This window comes from Leuciscus leuciscus (assembly GCF_965113295.1).
Source record: "Leuciscus leuciscus genome assembly, chromosome: 22".
NCBI lineage: Eukaryota > Metazoa > Chordata > Actinopteri > Cypriniformes > Leuciscidae > Leuciscus > Leuciscus leuciscus.
In genome coordinates, this window is record NC_138746.1 from 13,322,589 (window position 1) to 13,341,997 (window position 19,409).

A 19,409-nucleotide genomic window follows, 5' to 3' on the forward strand; every position below is an offset into this window, starting at 1 on the left:
AGATGCCGAGAGCTCCACGTCCGTGACTTGACAGAGACGCGCAAATGTAGAGGTGAGCAAATGTACATAAAACTAATAAATGTTATATAGCTCAACATGATGAAATGTTAGAATATGATCATCAGTATGTTATTCTAATGTTGATCTAGCTTACTGCTAGTCTCATACAGACAAACTAGCACATAGAATAACATTATGGGCCCTATCTTGCACCCAGCGCAATTGACTTTGTACACCGACGCATGTATTATTCCTATTTTGCACCTGCGCACAGCAGACTTTTCCCTCCACAGACGCACGCCGGTAAACTAGGGAATGAACTTGCGCTCCCGGGGGCGGTGCAGCGAAAAGAGGAGGCGTGTTTCGGCGCAAACGTTCCCTGATGCTATTTTGCAGGTTTAGAAAACCTAGTCTAAAGTCAGTGGCGCGTTGCGCATGTTATTCATATGCTATTTTAAGGGCGCATGCTTGGCCATAATCAATGTAGCGTGTGCACAACGCGCATACACTTTGATTCTCTCATCTACACAGAAGCAGCAGTTTTCATTTTTGCAAATCATACATTATTACAAGGAAAAATATTAACACACGAGGGAAATCATTGTAGTGTCCATGAAGATGTGAAAAAATAGGCATAAATCTAGCTTACACATTTACCCAAATTATTACACGCCTGTTTAATCCGAAGCTATTTTGGGTGGGTTTCTCCCATCCCCATACAATGTCACTTCTCTGTCTTTTACGGCCCTGACGAGAACGTCGGTCTCCTCGGCTGTGAACCGCTCCTGGCGCGCACCTGGCATATCCGCCGTTATAATAGCAATCTGCCATGGAACAAGCGCGCCTGCTCTTTAAGGGAATGTGAGATGTCGCTCTGATTGGTTTATTTCACGTTACGCCCAAACCACACCTATGAATAATGAAGCTACTTCAGACCAACCCATTTTAGATTTGCGTCGGGCGCAAGAGTAATTTATCCCGCCGGTATAATAGCAACAGCGCCGAGACCCGCCCACAAAGTTACTTGCGTTTCGCGCTTGATACTTGCGTTTCAGATCGTTAAAATAGGGCCCTATAACTTTAAACACACTCAAATGCAGTTTAGTGTGATAGTGTAGACCAAGTGAAACAGTGCTGCGTTACCTCACAAGTTTCATTCGTCTAATAAACTGACCTGTGTGAGTATTAATGCAGCACTTGCGGATAAGTGTCCTTATTCCTTTATATCCGCGGGACTCTCGTGTGGCGCTTATATCTGTCTCTCATTAGCAATCGTGACCTGCTTCATACCACAGTCAATATCAAATTTATTTCTAGAACACAGTTCCAGTAGGATTGAATGTGAGATTGAATAAGTGCACTCAATAACGTCCACAATGGTTTCGGACACCATATGAATATGTTAGCCTTACTATTATCGATAAGCTAGTGTGCTCCAAAACAATGACAAAATTCACATTTAGAAGACCAAACCCAACTTTGAAAATGAAATTCAGGTTGATGTCAGAATCCAACGTCAGATTGACGTTAATCTTCAACGTTGGACAGACGTTGTATTGTGGTTGAAAATGAAAATTGGTTTGACGTCAGAAACCAGCATCAGTCGGGTTCTGACGTCAACCCGACTATCATGTCCAACCAAAATGCAACCCCTGGAACCAAAATCATCCTCTGACTGACGTTACTACTTTCTACTCAAGGACCTTGACAGAAATGTAGAGTAAAAAGTATGATATTTGTCTTTCAAATGTAGTGAAGTTAAAGTAAAAAGTTTCCAGAAAAATATTACTCAAGTAAAGTACAAATGCTCAAAAAGTGAACTCAAGTAAATGTACCTTGTTACTGTCCTCCTCTGAATGCATAATTGACATGGATTCTGTAGATTGCAGAGGAAAACCTCTTAAAAAACAATTTTCTTCTCTTCTGTGTCAGTCTCCGACGCTGTTCACGTGAGAACCACGACACATGCGTGTGATGCTGATGCAGGAGCAGGCCAATACCAGTGTTCTGTCGTATAATTACAGAATTTTCATTTTTGGGAGAACTAACCCTTTAAGGTTTAGGGGTATGTATGAATAAGGAATTCATACAAATTAGCCAGCAATTTGCCAAAACGTAACATAGTTTTATCGTCAGAAGTCATTTGTAATGTACTGCAGTTGGAAAGCACAGATCAGTTCTTTTCCTCTCCAAACCTGTGGTGTGCTGCTAAAATTAATGAGGCTGTCAGAAAGCAAGAGACTGGTGATTTTCACACCACCTACCATATGTTATTATGAGGACAAAAGAAAAACGGTTAACTTTGTGCCAACAATGCTATTTTTATGTGTACAGTTCTCAGCTATCACATATCCACGAATGCCACTGACACCTGGCATTATTAAAAGACATCAAGTGCTCTTACAAGCCTGCGCTCCAATCTCTCCTTTCTAAAAAAATTAAATAAAATTCACAATATATTGGTGATTCATAGAGCCAATCATATCAGAATCACTGTGTTTTTACAGTAGACGACACATGGTTGTAAATACAGTAAGAGAGAACACAAATATCCCTGATAGCACATACTTTGCAGAGATGTCTTATTAATGTGCATGTTTTCATCTAATAGATGTCTTTTTAGACCATTCTGCAATCAGTCCCATAAGATGTTTCCTGTCAGAGGTCAGTAGACACTCTTTAAGGTATTTATCATTTATAATGTGAGTTAAACAGCTTCTTAAAAGATGTTTAGTAGATGTTTGCACGCAACAGATGACTTCCAGCTGAAGTGCTCTTTAACAGACAGCTCGTGCTGTATGATCCCAGAAAATTGCACAAGACGAGTTCTATTATGCACTTGCAGCATTCTCTCTTCCACTGCTGCTGCTAGTAAGATACGGGTTTGACCACTGAGACAGATTGTTGAAAAAAATGGGCTGCAGAAGTGAGATCATGTAATTTCCTTTAAATTACAGTAATGAGATCAAACATAACCTATTCCATTTTTGATGACTCACACATACTTTTTTTTGAACGTTGAAAATGAAATGAGGTCTGCTTTCTTAAAGTATTTCCTTGCAGAGCATCTGTGTGATGTGACCAGCACACCCACACTGAACATAAGAAATAAAGCCATTGTTTTTTAATGTAGTCGAAATCAGTGCTGTAAATCTGCCGTTTCTTTATCATTATACAAACAAGATCAGCATATTTCCTTCAAAAAGCAATCACCATTTATTATGTTTTAGAACACTTGATTCTGACTGGTCAATTTGCAGCATTGAGAAGTTCAAATTTTTTAGTCTGTAGAGCGCAACAGTTTGGTACTGGAAGTAAATATCCCATTCCATTTCTCCTAGGTGAATTGATTTTCAACAATAACTTATTAAACTTAAGATGAGACAGTCCTACTGAAAGCTACAGGGTTGTTAATCAATGTGCTTTTGTTGAAGCCATCATGTTTAACGGTGGTGTTCCGGGGGAAAACAACATTACCCATGATTCTGGAAAAATCTCCACCAATCACACAATTAAAACAAGCAATCGCACCAAGAACTTTATAGCGCAAAATTTGTAATGGGATTCACCTTGTGGGTTTGGTTCATGGCTTATAACTCTTTCGATTTTTTTTATTTAAAACCTGTGGGAAAAATAACAAATATTTCCTGAACCAAGGCCTCTGAAAAACACTGTTGGACTCTGACCACCTTACTTTGCAAAACAGAAGTAGGCTATTTTCTGTGAATGTGACTTCCGAGACTTCATATTCATTAGCCGCTAGGTAAATAACTAAAAGGATAACAAAGTGCAGTAAATGGTAAAACTATTTGCTCTATAAACCAGTGTGATTATGATTTTGATAATAAATTAATATAAATAATAAATAATGAAATAATATTATAACAAATAGCATAATGGGCTGTTTTTGTACAGGTAAAATAACTGGAAGCGAATAACACTGAAGCCTTGCACATTCAAGTTACAAATGGCCGTGTCTGCTCTTAAAAATAAAATAATGTGGATAATGAGTAGCCTACTCTTATGTTTCTTGAATCACTCTGAGGTATTTTCATATCAAGGTAAGTTAAAATAGTTCATCAGCTTTCTTGAATCAAAATAACAACTGATTGTAATACAAATTGCCAGGGAGGGCAGTAATAATTTTAATATAGGCTATATGGGGAGCATGCAACCTTTGTCAGAAGCTCAAGAGTCAAGTTAAAGCAAGAAAACACAAACTAGATGGAAAAAATAAAAGATTTGTTACCTCGTAACCTAATTATGCTAGATAACTAATCAACAGAAAAAGTAAACTGATTTGAAATAAATGATAGGCCTAATGTATAATTTTTTATTATCATTGAAATGTTCACCCTGTTGCTAGGCTGACTGTTTTTCCCACCCAGTGACTATTTTTCCTAGAGGAATCTTTATGATAGTCAAGTAAGATAATAATATAATATAATCTAAACTTAAATCAATATTTCATGTCCATGTAGCTGTGAAATCAATATTTAATGTCCATGTAGATGTGTAATTAGGGGGATAATCAGCCACTCCTTATCACAATAATAAACCCCTTTAGAGTGATCAGGACTTCCAACGCCTGCGGTTCATCAGAGCGGAACTCTGTCTACGGCAGTGTTTTCCACACCGACAGATATCTGAGTAACTCCTTCCGCTCCTCATACAGCCTGTTTCCGCACAGCAACTGAACGATTAGCTGCTACTGTTAAAGGATCCGTTCGTTTACTTTTCTCACATCTTTCTCCGTTTTTTTTACCATAGGTAAGTACACTAATAGTGTTTGTAAATAATAACCAACAACAGTATTGTGGTTTAATGAGAAATTTGATTAGAAAATAATGTAATCCGTTCAGCTAAATTAGCTTAACACTACAGCAAATATAGGCTAACGCTACTCAATGTCCACAACGACAACGTAGTACAACTAATGGTTTTCATTTGTTTTTCTGTTTTGATTAGACTGAATAACTTTTGCTTTCCGACTTTCTGAGCAACTATTCATGATCTAAGCTAATTTCTTACTGTGCTTTAACTATTTCTGTTCCCCGAACACACAATCTGGAGTTATTAACGTTAGTCCCCACCACCACTTGTTTTTGTATAGGAACGGAGAATGAAAGAGCCTAATTTCTCAGGGAAAGTTAAGAATATTTATCGAAACTAATATGAAAAAAATCAACTCGCATCTTTTGTTGAAAACAAATCCGTATTTGTGAAACATGGGTATGTTTCACAAATCACAAAAGAGAAACATAAAATGTATTATTTGAGTTCTAATGTGTTGAGAATAGCAATAAATAAATTTGTATTCCTCTGAAGAGGTTTAAGTTATTCATTTTCTTTCTTTGTGTCAGAAACAGATTATTCTAATCGAAGATGACAGACCGTTACAACATCCACAGTCAGCTGGAGCATCTGCAGTCGAAGTACATCGGCACGGGCCACGCAGACACTAGCAAATGGGAATGGCTAGTTAACCAGCACAGAGACTCGTACTGCTCCTACATGGGCCATTTTGACCTTCTCAATTACTTCGCCGTCGCTGAGAACGAGAGCAAGGCTCGGGTCCGCTTTAACCTGATGGAGAAGATGCTGCAGCCATGTGGTCCACCAGCCGACAAACCTGAAGATGCTTAGGGCCATTGTGACTGAATCCCTTCTGGATGTTTTATAAGGCTGTGCTCTTGATATGTTTATTGAGAGAGGAAGGGGGAGAGATCTACCCTGGACACAGGGGGGTAGTGGGTGCTCTTTAAATCATCTTGTTTGAGAACCAGTCAATGTTTTCTCTTTTTTGTGATATTTTGTATAGGTTGTTGAATTGCAAGTGTGTCTTGAGAAAATAAATTTGATACCCTCACACAAATGCATTGATTGTATTGTTTTAATATTATAACATTTAGTTTAAGAAATTAATACTTTTATTCAGCTAGGACACTAAACTGATAAAAGCAGTAAACACAATTATAATTTTACAAAAGATTTCTGTTTGTCTATTTCCTGAAGAAATCCTGAAAAAAATCTTTATAGTATTCACAATAATATAAAGCAGGACAACTGTTTTCAACATTAATAAGAAGAGTTTCCTGAGCAGTAAATCAGCATATTAGTGATTTCTGAAGGATCATGTGACCACAAGAATGTGACCTTTGTCATCACAGGAATAAATTACATTTTGAAATAGAAACATTATTTTAAATTGTAATAAAATTTCACAATATTAGTTTTTACTACATTTTGGTCAAGTAAATGCAGCCTGGGTTTTTATTAAAAAATATAGTGACGCTAATGTTCTTAATGAAGAAAACGAGGTATCTATTTTGAGGGTCTTTGAGTTGGTCTGGGAAACTGAGTGGGGTAAGTCCGTAATCGATGAAAGACCTTACTATAGCAAGTACATTGTAAGGTTGGTCTAATAAGTAAAGTTACTCTCAATGGGAAATCAGATCTATTTACATATACTAAAAAGTGTGGAAAGTTGCATCGATTCGCTTTGGTATATTGCTCGTTTACAAATAAATCAAGCGAAAGCATAAAAAAGGAGTGGATTTTTCCAATGTTTGTCCGATGAATCAGCGCAGAGGAAATTTGGCATCACCATGACTTCACTGATAAGAGATTTGCAGTCTTTGAGCGTGACAGTCAGCGGTTGCCATTATCATAGCAGGCCAAATCCTCGCCAGCTGGCCCCACAGTTTGAGTTATTCTTACAACAGGGTAATTTCTGCAGTGTCAGGATCAGGAACAACATACTGGCACAGCAGATCACCGGTGGTGCTCATGCTGAAGAAGACCATATTCTATTTTTAATTTAAAATGAGGAATAATGCTGAATTAAGCTGTTGAGGAGTCCAGAAAGATGTGTAAAAATGCTGCACTTTAGCAGATGGTCATTTCTGTAGTAACAAACAACCCTTTGAGTCAGTCATTACCCTCTAACACTAACAGACTGAGCTCTTCTTTCAAACATAATCGTTGCTCTGAGAAAAGAGCACCTGGGCTGACCACACAAAAAGACCACTGAGCAAACATTTAATGTCCTTCAGTGGTTGCCGCTAACCTTGACAGCATGTGTTTAAGGACGTGGCTATTGCTACATTTAGTCAACCATAAAGCCATCATCTACATCCCTAATGGTAAACTCTCAAACAGCCATAACTTCCAGCGGAAAGCCATTGAATATGAGCAGAGGAAGAACTGTCACATGCTAGATAAGTCTCAAGTCAGCTTGTTATGTGCGCTAGAGCCTAAATGTGCTTGTAGATTAAAGGTCATTTTGCTCCAGCAAATCAGTTATGCACAATTAATTTGAAAATCTGTCTGTCATGCTGCAATTCAATATAAGATCATAGAGGTTTACATTTTAAACATTTATTTTTCTGAGTACATAAGCATATCTATGATTAAACATGTGAGAACAGATGCCAGCACCATCTGATTAGAGGCACAAGCAACTGGAGAGGAAAAACAAGTTAAAACAAGCATGAAATCAAATGGAGTGCACTTGGCGCCAATGACGACAGCACTGGTCATGTCTAAAAGGGCTTGATGTGAAAGGTGTGACCAGCCGACATATACAATATTTGCTCTGTATGTGTATGACAGTTTTTTTCCCCAAGAAATTGACTATTGCTTATGTCATTTACTGCACTTTTATGATGCACACAGCTTCAAAGAAGGATGATTTGATGGGGCGGGGGGATCATTACAGATCCACAGTTAGAGCAAACACATGCACAATACTCAATGCATGACTGTGTAGTGCGTCACTGGGAAACCAGTTCAAGAGTACAGCTGACTCCTTTAGTCCTCTTACGCACAAAGATTTCCTGGACAAAATCCAGTATTTACAATAGCAAGCGTCTGATTTATCACTTACAATAATGACATGTTAATACAATCATTTTGACTTAATATCGACAATCTAGCCACTGCAGGATAATGTCTCCTACTGTAGGAATCTAACCAGAATAGATACATTAAAATGGCTATATTTATATGCCAGTGCAATTACAATAAAGTAGCTTATTTTAAAATGCATCTTCACATAAAAAGGTTTCACATACAGTACCTAGTAAGCCTTTCAGCTTGTCGAAGTATATAGATGTATGTTCAGAATAATTTAGTATGTACAGCATAAAATATCATGTAATTGCTTCTAAATTCTACAATATGAATTACAAAATCTTACAAAAGCTGTACAAATGACATGAATGATCTCTACACTTAATAATCAAAGATTATAATGAAAGCTGTTTATTTTGCAAGGAATCCTCGTTTTGTTTTACTAAAATGCTCATGGATTTTACAGTTGACTGCACCATGAAATAAAACCAGATGTCATTGTTTCCTTTCATTCACTGCACAAATATTTTGTAAAACAAATGCACTCATAATGTTTGGTTTCTCAGCCCATTATCTTCATTAAGCATAAAATAAGGAAATAGTGATCTGAGATCATTTAAATGTAATATATATATATATATATATATATATAACTTTTTCATTATATTTATACTGTGTATATAGTATATGTATGTACATGTATGTATGTGTATGTATGTGCATGTATATGTATGTATGTATATATATATATACACACACACACACACACACACACACACACGCATACATACACATACATTCATATGCAAATATCAGTTATTTCTATTACATCTAAATGGACATTTTGTGTTAAATTTAGTATGTGGTAAAAAAACCCACCACATAATTCTCAAAAATGATTCCAACACTAAAGACAATTTAATTAGAAAGAATGAAAATATGACCCTATAAGAACTACTGTAAGATTTGGCTTATGCTGGATACTGTTTTAAAACATGAAGATATACATACACACTTTAAATATGAATATATCTCTCACTACAATGTGAGAATTTCAAATGTGTACACTACACCAATATACTCCAATAACCCATACATCTTAAATGGTTCGATCATGAAATATTGATGAAATCTAGATAAATGTGATCTAAAATGGTGATTTTTAAGTGCCATAGCTGTTCAACCAATATCTAACTAAATATAAACATTTAGAATGTTAATACAAGTTAGTGTGCTTTCTTACCCCTTTAAATGCTTCTCTGCGAAATAAATCAAAGCCAATATACTGCAATATACTGTATTCACATATATCATACACAGACTGTACAATTAATTTGAAATAATTTAAAAGTTTCCCCAATTTCTAACAACATCAACAAAAAACAAAACAAAAAAAAGTTAAAAGATGGACACAAGTGAGCGTCCAGCAAATTCTGTATTTGACATACAATCAGATATTATATAAAGCACCAACATGTGCAATAATGCAATACTGACACATTCTATGATGGACTAAAATAATGGACTAGAAGCCCTTTCCAAGTTTGAGTTAAAACTATTGTTTTACTACATTATATTGCTTGCAAAATCTTGTTCGGCACCACTGTTCTTAATAAAACTCACCACATTTATGAACAACCTAAAAGCCAAATCAATGAGACACTACCTGGAATTTTAGGAAAACTGTCATAATGTTTAGGGGCAAGTAAAATGCAAGTTAAATAAACATGGATTGTGTCATAAACATATGATGATAGTCTATTCCTGAACAGCAGTTATATAGAAGATATGTTACAACATGACCACATGTATATCAAGTAATCAGACTTTAAGGAAAAAACAACACTGTAAAGGCACAACATAAATCTGATTACATTCTATTATACTGAGGACGGTATTAATCTGGATACAGAGGAATAATGGCAGTAATAAACCTGGACATCACAATGGACCTCAATATCCATGTAATGTACACAGAACCAGATATAGGAGTCTTATAAAATGTTTTTTCACATGCATGGATATTCATAGATATTACTGGACTCTGCATGAATACAGCAAGAAATATGGATTATATACAACAACAACAAAAACAATCCTCAGAGCTGCACGACTCAATAACGCAAGCCACTGTTGAGTCACTGCACGCGCTCAGTTTTACACTGTTGTGCTGAAGTGAACCTTTAGAAAATATCAGGGACACTTTAAATTAAGTCTTGTTCTTAGTGTGTGCAAAAAATGTTCCTGATTTGAAAGAAAACATTGCATTGCTTTTTGAAGGTCTGAAGATCTTCAGAAAGGTCTCTCTCTCTCTCTCTCTCTCTCTCTCTCTCTCTCTCTCTCTTCGATTCAGTTCATAATTACATTCCAGGCCCATCTTTAGCCACGCTGTAGCCCCCTAGTGGCTGAAAGCAAAAACCAAAGTGCATCCGGTGCCAGAGAAGAGCCGGCTGCCGCAGGGAGCCAGTCTGTTAGCCTCTCGGCAGGAAACATGGCGAAGAGACAGGAAGAGAGAGCCAGCACCCCCTCCACCAGGCACCGCCTCAGGGCCGATGAAACCTGCCACAAAACAGAGACAGCAGACGCTAGTTTGGCAGACAGGACACAACAAATCTGAGCAATATTTAGAGGAAGAGAGGCATCTACAGTGGAAAGAGCAGCTGATAGGGTCTTTTTATTAGCAGCAAGTCTATTAACACGGCACTTGACGAATAAATAGTCCTGCCAGATACATACCGGAGGTGTCTAACACATCAGATAATGTAATTGTGCTTAGTTTATACATTTCCTGAACCCATTCAGGGTGATTTGCAAAAACGACTGTGATGATAGACATGTGACTTTTCGCTGTACTTCACGTTTACCCCATAATGCTCACACCACATTTTAGGACCTTAAGAGAAATTCTGTCAGCATTTACTCACTCTAATGTTGTTTCAAACCTGCATGAATTTCTTTCTTCTGTTGAACACAAAAGAAGATATTTTGAAGAATGTTGATAACCAAACCGTTTCAGTTCCCATTGACTTCCATTGTATTTTATTTATTTTTGTCCATACAATGTAAGTCAATGGCAACTGAAACGGTTTGGTTATCAACATTCTTCAAAATATCTTCTTTTGTGATCAGCAGAAGAAAAAAATACATACAGGTTTGGAACATCATCAAGGTGAGAAAATGCCATATACATTTTTTGGGTAAAATATCCCTTTAAAGGCACAGACTGTAATTTTTGCCGCTAGAGGTCGTTTATTCAAAACAATAACAAAGGGTTAGCTTGATGATGCTGTGAACAAGTGTGGAATCATGGGAGTTGTCTTCACCTCCACAGCAGATGGAAAGCAATCCGACGGGACTCGTTATGTTCATGGTTGGGCTAACGTATTAAAGTTTTATTAACATTACTATGGTATGAAGTCGGGCGGACATTTTAAGCTGCTGTTTTATTATGCTTATATGCTGTAGTCAGCCGCTGCCGCTCCCTTCGCTTTATGCATATTTTATGATTAAAGGTAAGATTTTATGATTTTAACATCCGCCTCCTTCTTCCCTGAACTTGAACATTGTTGGTTACGTTTGATCTAACGAAATACCCGCAAATGCTGAATTACTACATACAGGTCTATTTTATTTGCTGAATTAAAATTGTGGGGTAATGCAGAGCTGTTTTACTTGGTCAAAACAATCATACTAATATACATATGAATGTGTTGAAAGTTATGTTGTAAAATTACTACGGTGGCTGGTAAGAGACCACATTGCAGTAAGCTAGATTAATATTAATAAAAGCTGGATGACCGCGGCACAGCGCGGACGAATCGAGTTTGAATGACCAACATAAGAATTTTCACCGGAAAATGTCGTCTGAACAAGTAACATGAATGAATGAATGAGGCATTTATATAGCGCTTTCATATGTACTACTGTACACCCAAAGCGCTTTACAATCATATCAGGGGATCTCTCCTCAACCACCACCAGTGTGCAGCATCCACTTGGATGATGCGACGGCAGCCACAGTACAACGGCGCCAGTGCGCTCACCACACACCAGCTATTGGTGGAGAGAGGAGAGAGAGTGATGAAGCCAATTCAATGGAAGGGGATTATTAGGAGGCCTATTTATTAAGGGCCAATGGGTGGAATGTGGCCCGGACACCGGGGTTACATCCCTACTCTTTACGAGAAGTGCCATGGGATTTTTAATGACCACAGAGAGTCAGGACCTCGGTTTTACGTCTCATCCGAAGGACGGTGCTCTTTGACAGTATAGTGTCCCCATCACTACACTGGGGTGTTAGGACCCACACAGACCACAGGCCCTACTGGCCTCACTAACACCTCTTCCAGCAGCAACCTGGTTTTTCCCAGGAGGTCTCCCATCCAGGTACTAACCAGGCTCAACCCTGCTTAGCTTCAGTGGGCAACCAGTCTTGGGCTACAGGGTGACATGTGCTGTGAGAAAAGGCTATAAATCTCCACCTCCAACATCCTCACACGCAATATAGCCTACTAGCTGAGACACCTTCTTTATGTGTGCAGATCTGACGTAATGACGCAAAGACATGCTCGAATTTCCCGTGAAATCCACCAGTACCACTGGAATTAAAAACATTATTACAAGCTTACCGTTTTGAATCGAGCTAAGGCAAGCAGATAGTTTTGAACACTGGCTGGTTATGTACTTGCTTAAAAATTTATTTGGGATAATTTTTAACCCAAAAAAGTTGCAGACTGCAGCTTTAATGTCAATTACATAATTACAAAAACTGTATCAATGACAGTTGACTTACTGGACTATAGCCAATAACCTTTCATCCTCCTGATCAGGCTGCTAGTAGTACACAAACGTACCTGGTAAACTGTTTGCTTTCTTCGTGGACTTCCATTTCTTTGCTTTTAAATTCATTAAGTTCTTTACGTATAGCAGCCTGTGACAAGAACAAAAAAAAGCCATTAGTGACGATGTGATCAAAGTGCTCCTTCTTATTTTTGTGGAGCAGTAATAATTCTATTGATGAATAGAAAGTTCAAAAGAACAACTTTTATTTAAAATAGAAATCTTTTGAAATGTTTTTATTATGACTTCTGGTCAATTTAATGTGTCCTTGCTAAATAAAACTATTTTCTTAAAAAACAAACAAACATTTGATCAGTAGTATATTATAAAAACTGAAATATTCACATTGTAATTATAAAAACAGCTCTTTTCATTATAATGAACTATTGACCACACAAGTGTTTGTGAATCACCATATTTTAAAGCACCAGTCACATGCCCAGTAGGTGGCATCAGTGACCATACAAAAGGCAAGAGATCTTCTGATATTGATGCAATATTCTCCAATTTATACATGAGAGGACATTACTAATCTTTAGGACCATCAACTGTATAATATAAACTATGCATTTAACAATATAAACAGGTAGTAAATGCGTTAATAAATGTTTATCACTCATAAATCGTAATTAGTTATATAGAACGAAAATGTGTCATTATTTACTTTGGAACACAAAATATTTCTTTATTCAAGTTTTTCATGTAGATTTTGTCCATAAACTGACATTTAACAGAGACCAGGGGTCGATAAATCCATAAAACTTTGTGTTAAACAACAAATGTAGTTTTTTCTTTTTCTTTTTTTGATTGATTGAACCATTTCCATTTTGGGAGAACTATTAAAGCATTTGTGCTTTAAAATATGCAAAAATCATCTAAAAGATCTGTAACACTTTACAATAAGGTTTCTTTAGTTAACTACTTCAGTTATTAACATGAGCTAAGAATTAACTATTTCTATAGCATTTATTTAAAAAAATTACTAATACATCATTAAAATCAAAAGTTGTATTTTGTTAACATCAATGCACTTTGAACTAACATGAACAAACAATGAATGACATTAAAGATTTATAAATATTGTAACAAATGTATTTCTCATTGTTAGTTCATGTTAGTTAATACATTAACTAATGCTAACAAATGAGACTTTTTTTTAATCTACATAAATGAAAATTAAGCAAGAATGTATTAGCTTAAGATTCCCATAGTCCCAAAAATGATAAATTAAAATATTTATTCAGAAAATAATTAAATTAAATAGATTATAAGTTAAAAGTAAAAAGTACTATTTAGTTTAACAATTAGAAAATTTTTATTACCACCAAAACATTACATTATTTTTTTAATCCTCGGGACAATTCTGTTATTTACAATGGGAAAAATGATGCTCCAACATTTGCCATGGTGCATGTGCATAAGTGTCTTTACAATTCTATGCAGCACAGCATGCACAATTTAAAGCAACAGTAAGAGAGAGGAATGGCTTACTTTGTCTGCAGGGGTCAACCTGGTCCAGGGCTTGTCAGCACGCCGATCATAGTCTTTTGCTTCTGTGACCTCCACATATTCATTGAACCGCAAAATTCTACGTGCCACGAGTTCTGCGACTGTGGGCCGGACGCTGAGCTACAGACACAGAGCAATTTCTTTAGTCACCTTTTAATGTGTGTGCAGTCTCCTTCAATAGGAGTTAAACATGTTCCTTCTAGCCTACTGTAAGTAATTCCTTATGTGAGTGAAACAATGAATGGCATCTTTGATAATGAAGCACGTGATGGTGGATGTGACTGACTTTGAAAGTGAAAATATTTAGAAGTGGTTTCTATACCTGCAGTCATTTGTCTACAAAGTACTGTCTATTATTGCAGTTTCAGCCAGAACAGGTCAACTTTGAGGAAAATCTCTGTAAATGACTATTGAACTAATTTATTGATCAGTCCATTTAAATTCTCTGGCCGGATTCTCTCAATAACACAAGGCATTAGAAGCATACTAAATTAGGAGGGCCAAATTAAAATGGCCAGACTTCCAGACACTTCTGGCCACCACTTCTACAACACGTCAGGAATATAAATCTCTTTCTCACTCCCCACAACACCTCACACATAACAATTAAGAGTTAGCTAGTGGGTTAATGACATGACCAAATTGACTCTTTAAGGCGAGACACGGCAGGCACAAACATAGATTTTTCATGCAGTGGTCAGTTTTGAGATTTTGGGCTAGTTTACTGCTTTAATATGTGTTCTTTCAAGCTGCTATCAAGAAAACGTTGAAAATATACATTAAGATGTTTATTTTATTACATTTTGTTTACTTGCGGCAGTAAGTTTCTCCCGAATTTACCAAGAAGTTAGCATCCCAACGTGACACGCCGAGTTCCGTCTGTTTACTGAAGTCTGTCATGACCGTTGTAAAGCTCTGAGTCTCCTGCACAACGCTATGTAACCCAAATATGGGCATTTCCTTTCTATCAGTAACCAATCGTGAATGTCCAAAGGGGGATTTAAAGCTAATGACAAAATCTCATTTAGAGCCATTTAAAACTTTAAATGCCGTTTTCTCAAAATGAGTGTAGCCTCTCACCCTATGTAGCACCTGTGTACACCAAACTTTCCAGTTATACACTTAGCAGTATTCTGAAGATATTTTCAGAGGGATTTGTTAATAAATCATTCCTGGCCTGATTTATGGGACATTTTAATAAAAAAAATATGGCGAAAATCGATTTAAGGCTATGGACAGTATATTTTGATTTCCTAGGTAATGAAAGCATATCCTGAAATCCCTCTGATTTTTTTTTTCTCATCTTGTGTGTAAACAAAATGAAAAAAGAATTTTGCACCTGGCTTTATCATATGTTCAGATCTATCTACCGAAAATATATGCAAAATCGGGCATATTTAATTAGATAATGCCTAATTTGCATAATTAAACATACAAATTTCAAAAACTTGTAATTCATTTTTTTATATATACTTGTGTAAGTAATCAGCTGAGGAAGTTTCATGGTGATCTATTATTTTAAAATTTCACCCTATTCACCTGTAGTGTCTCGCCTTAGTCTATTTTCATAACATCTTAACTTATTAAATAAAAAATTCAAGTACAAGCCATTTAGTCAAGGTGATTAGTTCAAGTCCTGTTTTTTTTAAAATGATGCATTATTGAGATACTAGACAACATTTTTTTTTACTTCCTTGTAAGGCCAGCAGGTGGTGCAATGTCCCACAATGATGTCACATTAATGATTTTGATTAATGATGATTCATAACTTCATGGAGCATTATGCTAAAGTAACAGGTTGTGTGTTATTTGAAATTAGAGCAACACATTACATTTATACCTGTAATCTTTCAATATCTGACATCTAATTTCTATGGAGGCTCATTTCTGCCACATAAGAAAAATAAAAATCATACATTTATTTCAAATAAATTGAAATGATGACAAACTAATTCATAATTATAGAATTTAAAAAAAAAAAATTGTCAGTTATAAACTTCTCTCATAATTTAAGAACTTATGTCATAATTATTATTTACCAAAGTATGATTTTATTTCTTATGTAGCAGAAATCTATACATTCCTGATAGATTGAACAAATTATGAGAATTTGACTCAAGAAAACTAGTCGATTGCAGAAGGTTATACCTTTCGGGACAGTCTTCTTTTAATCTCCTGCTTGGCCTCTTGTTCTTCTTCCTCATTTTTCTCTAAAGGGATATAAGAAAGATGATTTTGTTATTTTTTATCTTATCCAAGGACTGATATTTGCTCTGAAGTTTACATATTAAATATTTGACAATTATTGCAAAACATTCCATTTTAGCACAACCAAGGTCATTGAAGACTTAACAACATGTATTCGACAATGTTGATTTTTAGTCCTCATTGTCAGTAAGTGATCAGAGTACAGTGAAAACCAGCTTAGCTTAACAGTAAATAATGGTCTAGAATGAAAGAAGGCTCACTGATGGGTCCAAAATGTTTGTGTAACACTGGCCAAAAATACTGAATATACCATGGGACCATGAGCATTTCTTAAGGATTCTTTATCTATCCTACGCTGACTGATTGCTTTAAATGGTCCGTAAACCTGCTGTTGTTGTTGATGTCATATGATTTCCAAAAAAATTAAATACCTTTTTCCATTTTTTTAAGTTAACCTAACAAATCGAAGTGTTAGTTTACTCATATAATATATTCAGTTACCAATATCCTTTTTTTTAAATAATATAGCTTACTTTTACTTCAGGAAACAATACTAATGACTGATTTATATATTACAACTCTAGAATTGGGACATTCTTTTTACAGGATATTTTCAGCCAAGATGAATTATATCTCAGATAAGCAGTGAGCTTTAGGCAACTCTTTGATTAAATGTTTACACCTCCCAGTTTGTCGGCATAGAGCTTACGGCTTGTCTGAGCTTCATCACATTCCAAGTCTTCGTCAATTACATCACACGAAACAAAGGCAAAATGACAGGGACTGAGACACATAGAGATGCCCTTGACTCAATGAACGTGTCTCTAACATCAGAGGCAGTAATAAGCAACAACAAACATTGGAGCCCATGGCATCCCAAACAAAGCAACTGTCTACAAACTATGTAAATGAGATAGTGACAGGAGACATACGCTTAAGAATATTTCGCTGCTCGAGCTCTTCTGTGGTGGGCCTTTGACTCAGCCGTCTATGGGTGGAAGAAAACAAGAGTCAGTTTGTGAGGAACCACAGAGACCATTGATGAATCTTTAGCTTGTGTTTTGTAAAGAAATTCATAGGTGCCCAAAATAAGTGTATCCAAACTTTTGAATGATAGTACATTGAATATAATAAATTGGCAACGTTAGTATCCAATATATTAGCAGTACAGATCAGGATGGTTTAATGTACCTCACTAGTTTACAGCCGATCTGCTGCCACAGCTCCTGACGCTGCATCTCTGAGGTCCGCGGGAGAATGTTCTTCTCTTCTAGCTCCCTCATGCTGGGCCTGTTACCAAGTTTGATAGCAAGTGTGTCCCTGCGGCGAATTTTGATGGCAAGGGAGCCTATTAAAAAGAAAAATAGGGATGCATGATAGTATATTGGTAGCATATTTGTTATTGATCATAGTTGTTGTTTTTAAATGTATCATTATAGGTTGATTGGATATATATTGTACATAACGATTCGGATATTCAATTGTGACTTGGATTGTAATTTCATTTTTACAATTAGATTACCTTTGCTGTCATCTAACACTCACTTGGTTCGATTGCCTGGTCTGAATCTGAGTTCGATTGCTCCCCTTCCCCCGCGGGATTTCGTTCACATTATATTATTTGGGTCCCTTTATATGCGGACTAGGGTACGGTTCACGGGTGTGCACAGAGTTCGGAAGACAGCGTTCATCAACACCGAACTCTGACATTAAATCGAACCCAGGTCGCACTTAAAGTGCTAGTGTGAAAGCACTTTAAAGTTACCATGAAATAAAAATTGACCATTCTTATTTTTTTATATAGAAAAATGCTGGATTTATTATAAAAGATCTTGTCGGAATACACAAAAGGGAAGAAAATCATGCCGACTTTAAAAGTTTATCTTTAAAAACGCTGAAATTAGTAAGAATGTAAAATGCAATCTTTAGCAAATCTCAAAATCATAAGTTTTCATATTGCACATTATAATGTTGTGATTCCTAATTCACTTGTAGCATTTCAAATGGTAAAGAATTTCAATAGGGGCCATTTATCAGTTCTTAGCCCTGATTGGCTCATCTGCATCGGACAGAGCTTTAGTACCAATGCAACCTTAGAATAAACTTAATATATTTGCATTCTGACACCAGTGAAACATCTTCAGATTGCAGTGTGGAAAGAACAGAAAATGAGAAACAGGCGTCAGTCTTTGCAGGAATGTGCTCTGCATTGTGTACTGGCAGCAAAGTCTGCAGAGTTACCAGCATGTCAGAAAGTAACGCTGACTAGAGACAGCATGTTTTTCCAGTTTGACAAACTAAAGGCTTGGACATCCGCTTTGCCAAAATTCTTTGAAGTTACAAGAGATGCTTCTAAAATGCAGTTACCAAGAATGAAACCTCCAAGAAATGTATCGCCTGTACTTGTGTTACTGGTTTTGATTATACATAAACATCAGGCTGACGACACGTACATTTACTAGAATAATCTACGTGTATATCCAGAAAAGCAGGATATTTAAAGCTTTTTACTTACATGATTTTAATTTGGCTCAATTTTTTATTGGACAGAAAATGTAGAGAAACAAGGGGTTTGAACAACTAGACTTGAACACGTACTAGGGGTATACTCATCATCTTCGTCCTCCTCTTCTTCGTCCTTGTAGAGTATAGGTCCATCTGAATCATCCGAGTCGTTGGCCTGGTTTTCTCGAATGGAGTCAGGAATGACGGTCACCTCAGGGCTTTCCACATTGACGGTTTGTTGTCTCTCTCCCTCTGCAGTCCCAACAATCCTACAAAAGGCCAAACACTCACTTAGATTACCTAAAATATTCATTAGGATGAGCCGTTATCATAATCAGGGAAAGAGGACAACATACTCAAGACTTTAAAGAGGTCATAACATCATTCATTTTTTAAATTAATATTTTCCCTGAGGTCCATTTATAATGTTAGTAAAGTTTTTTGTGCTAAGAGAGTCATAATGTAGTTGTTCATGGTCATTTTCTCTCCTCTCT

General features: G+C 36.4%; 2 protein-coding genes across 9 annotated transcripts in view; one reads left to right on the top strand and one right to left on the bottom strand.

Annotated features, from left to right (window-relative positions):
- Positions 1-4,617: 4,617 nt before the first annotated feature.
- sf3b5 (splicing factor 3b, subunit 5) lies at positions 4,618-5,875 on the top strand. Of its 3 annotated transcripts, none has more exons than XM_082153852.1 (2): positions 4,618-4,770; positions 5,364-5,875. In XM_082153852.1, exon 2 carries the CDS (start codon positions 5,386-5,388, stop codon positions 5,644-5,646), a length of 261 nt encoding a protein of 86 aa, XP_082009978.1. In that variant the 5' UTR covers positions 4,618-4,770; positions 5,364-5,385; the 3' UTR covers positions 5,647-5,875. The 3 variants fall into 3 exon arrangements, with proteins under 3 accessions (XP_082009978.1, XP_082009979.1, XP_082009980.1); XM_082153853.1 differs by having other exon boundaries at positions 4,656-4,774; positions 5,370-5,875; XM_082153854.1 differs by having other exon boundaries at positions 4,657-4,770; positions 5,370-5,875.
- Positions 5,876-9,135: 3,260 nt separating this feature from the next.
- Positions 9,136-19,409, bottom strand: part of phactr2 (phosphatase and actin regulator 2) — a 37,712-nt gene continuing 27,438 nt past the window's right edge. For all 6 annotated transcript variants that reach the window (XM_082153827.1, XM_082153826.1, XM_082153831.1 and 3 more), the window contains 7 exons: positions 19,009-19,184; positions 17,602-17,758; positions 17,343-17,398; positions 16,351-16,412; positions 14,185-14,322; positions 12,708-12,784; positions 9,136-10,413 (listed from right to left, as the gene is read on the bottom strand). In XM_082153827.1, the coding sequence (XP_082009953.1) occupies positions 10,398-10,413; positions 12,708-12,784; positions 14,185-14,322; positions 16,351-16,412; positions 17,343-17,398; positions 17,602-17,758; positions 19,009-19,184 (682 nt within the window). In that variant the 3' untranslated portion in view covers positions 9,136-10,397. The remainder of the gene's footprint in view (positions 10,414-12,707; positions 12,785-14,184; positions 14,323-16,350; positions 16,413-17,342; positions 17,399-17,601; positions 17,759-19,008; positions 19,185-19,409) is intronic.

Excerpts from the sequence above, each read along its gene's own strand:
- sf3b5 (XM_082153852.1), top strand. The coding sequence starts at position 5,386 with ATGACAGACCGTTACAACATCCACAGTCAGCTGGAGCATCTGCAGTCG.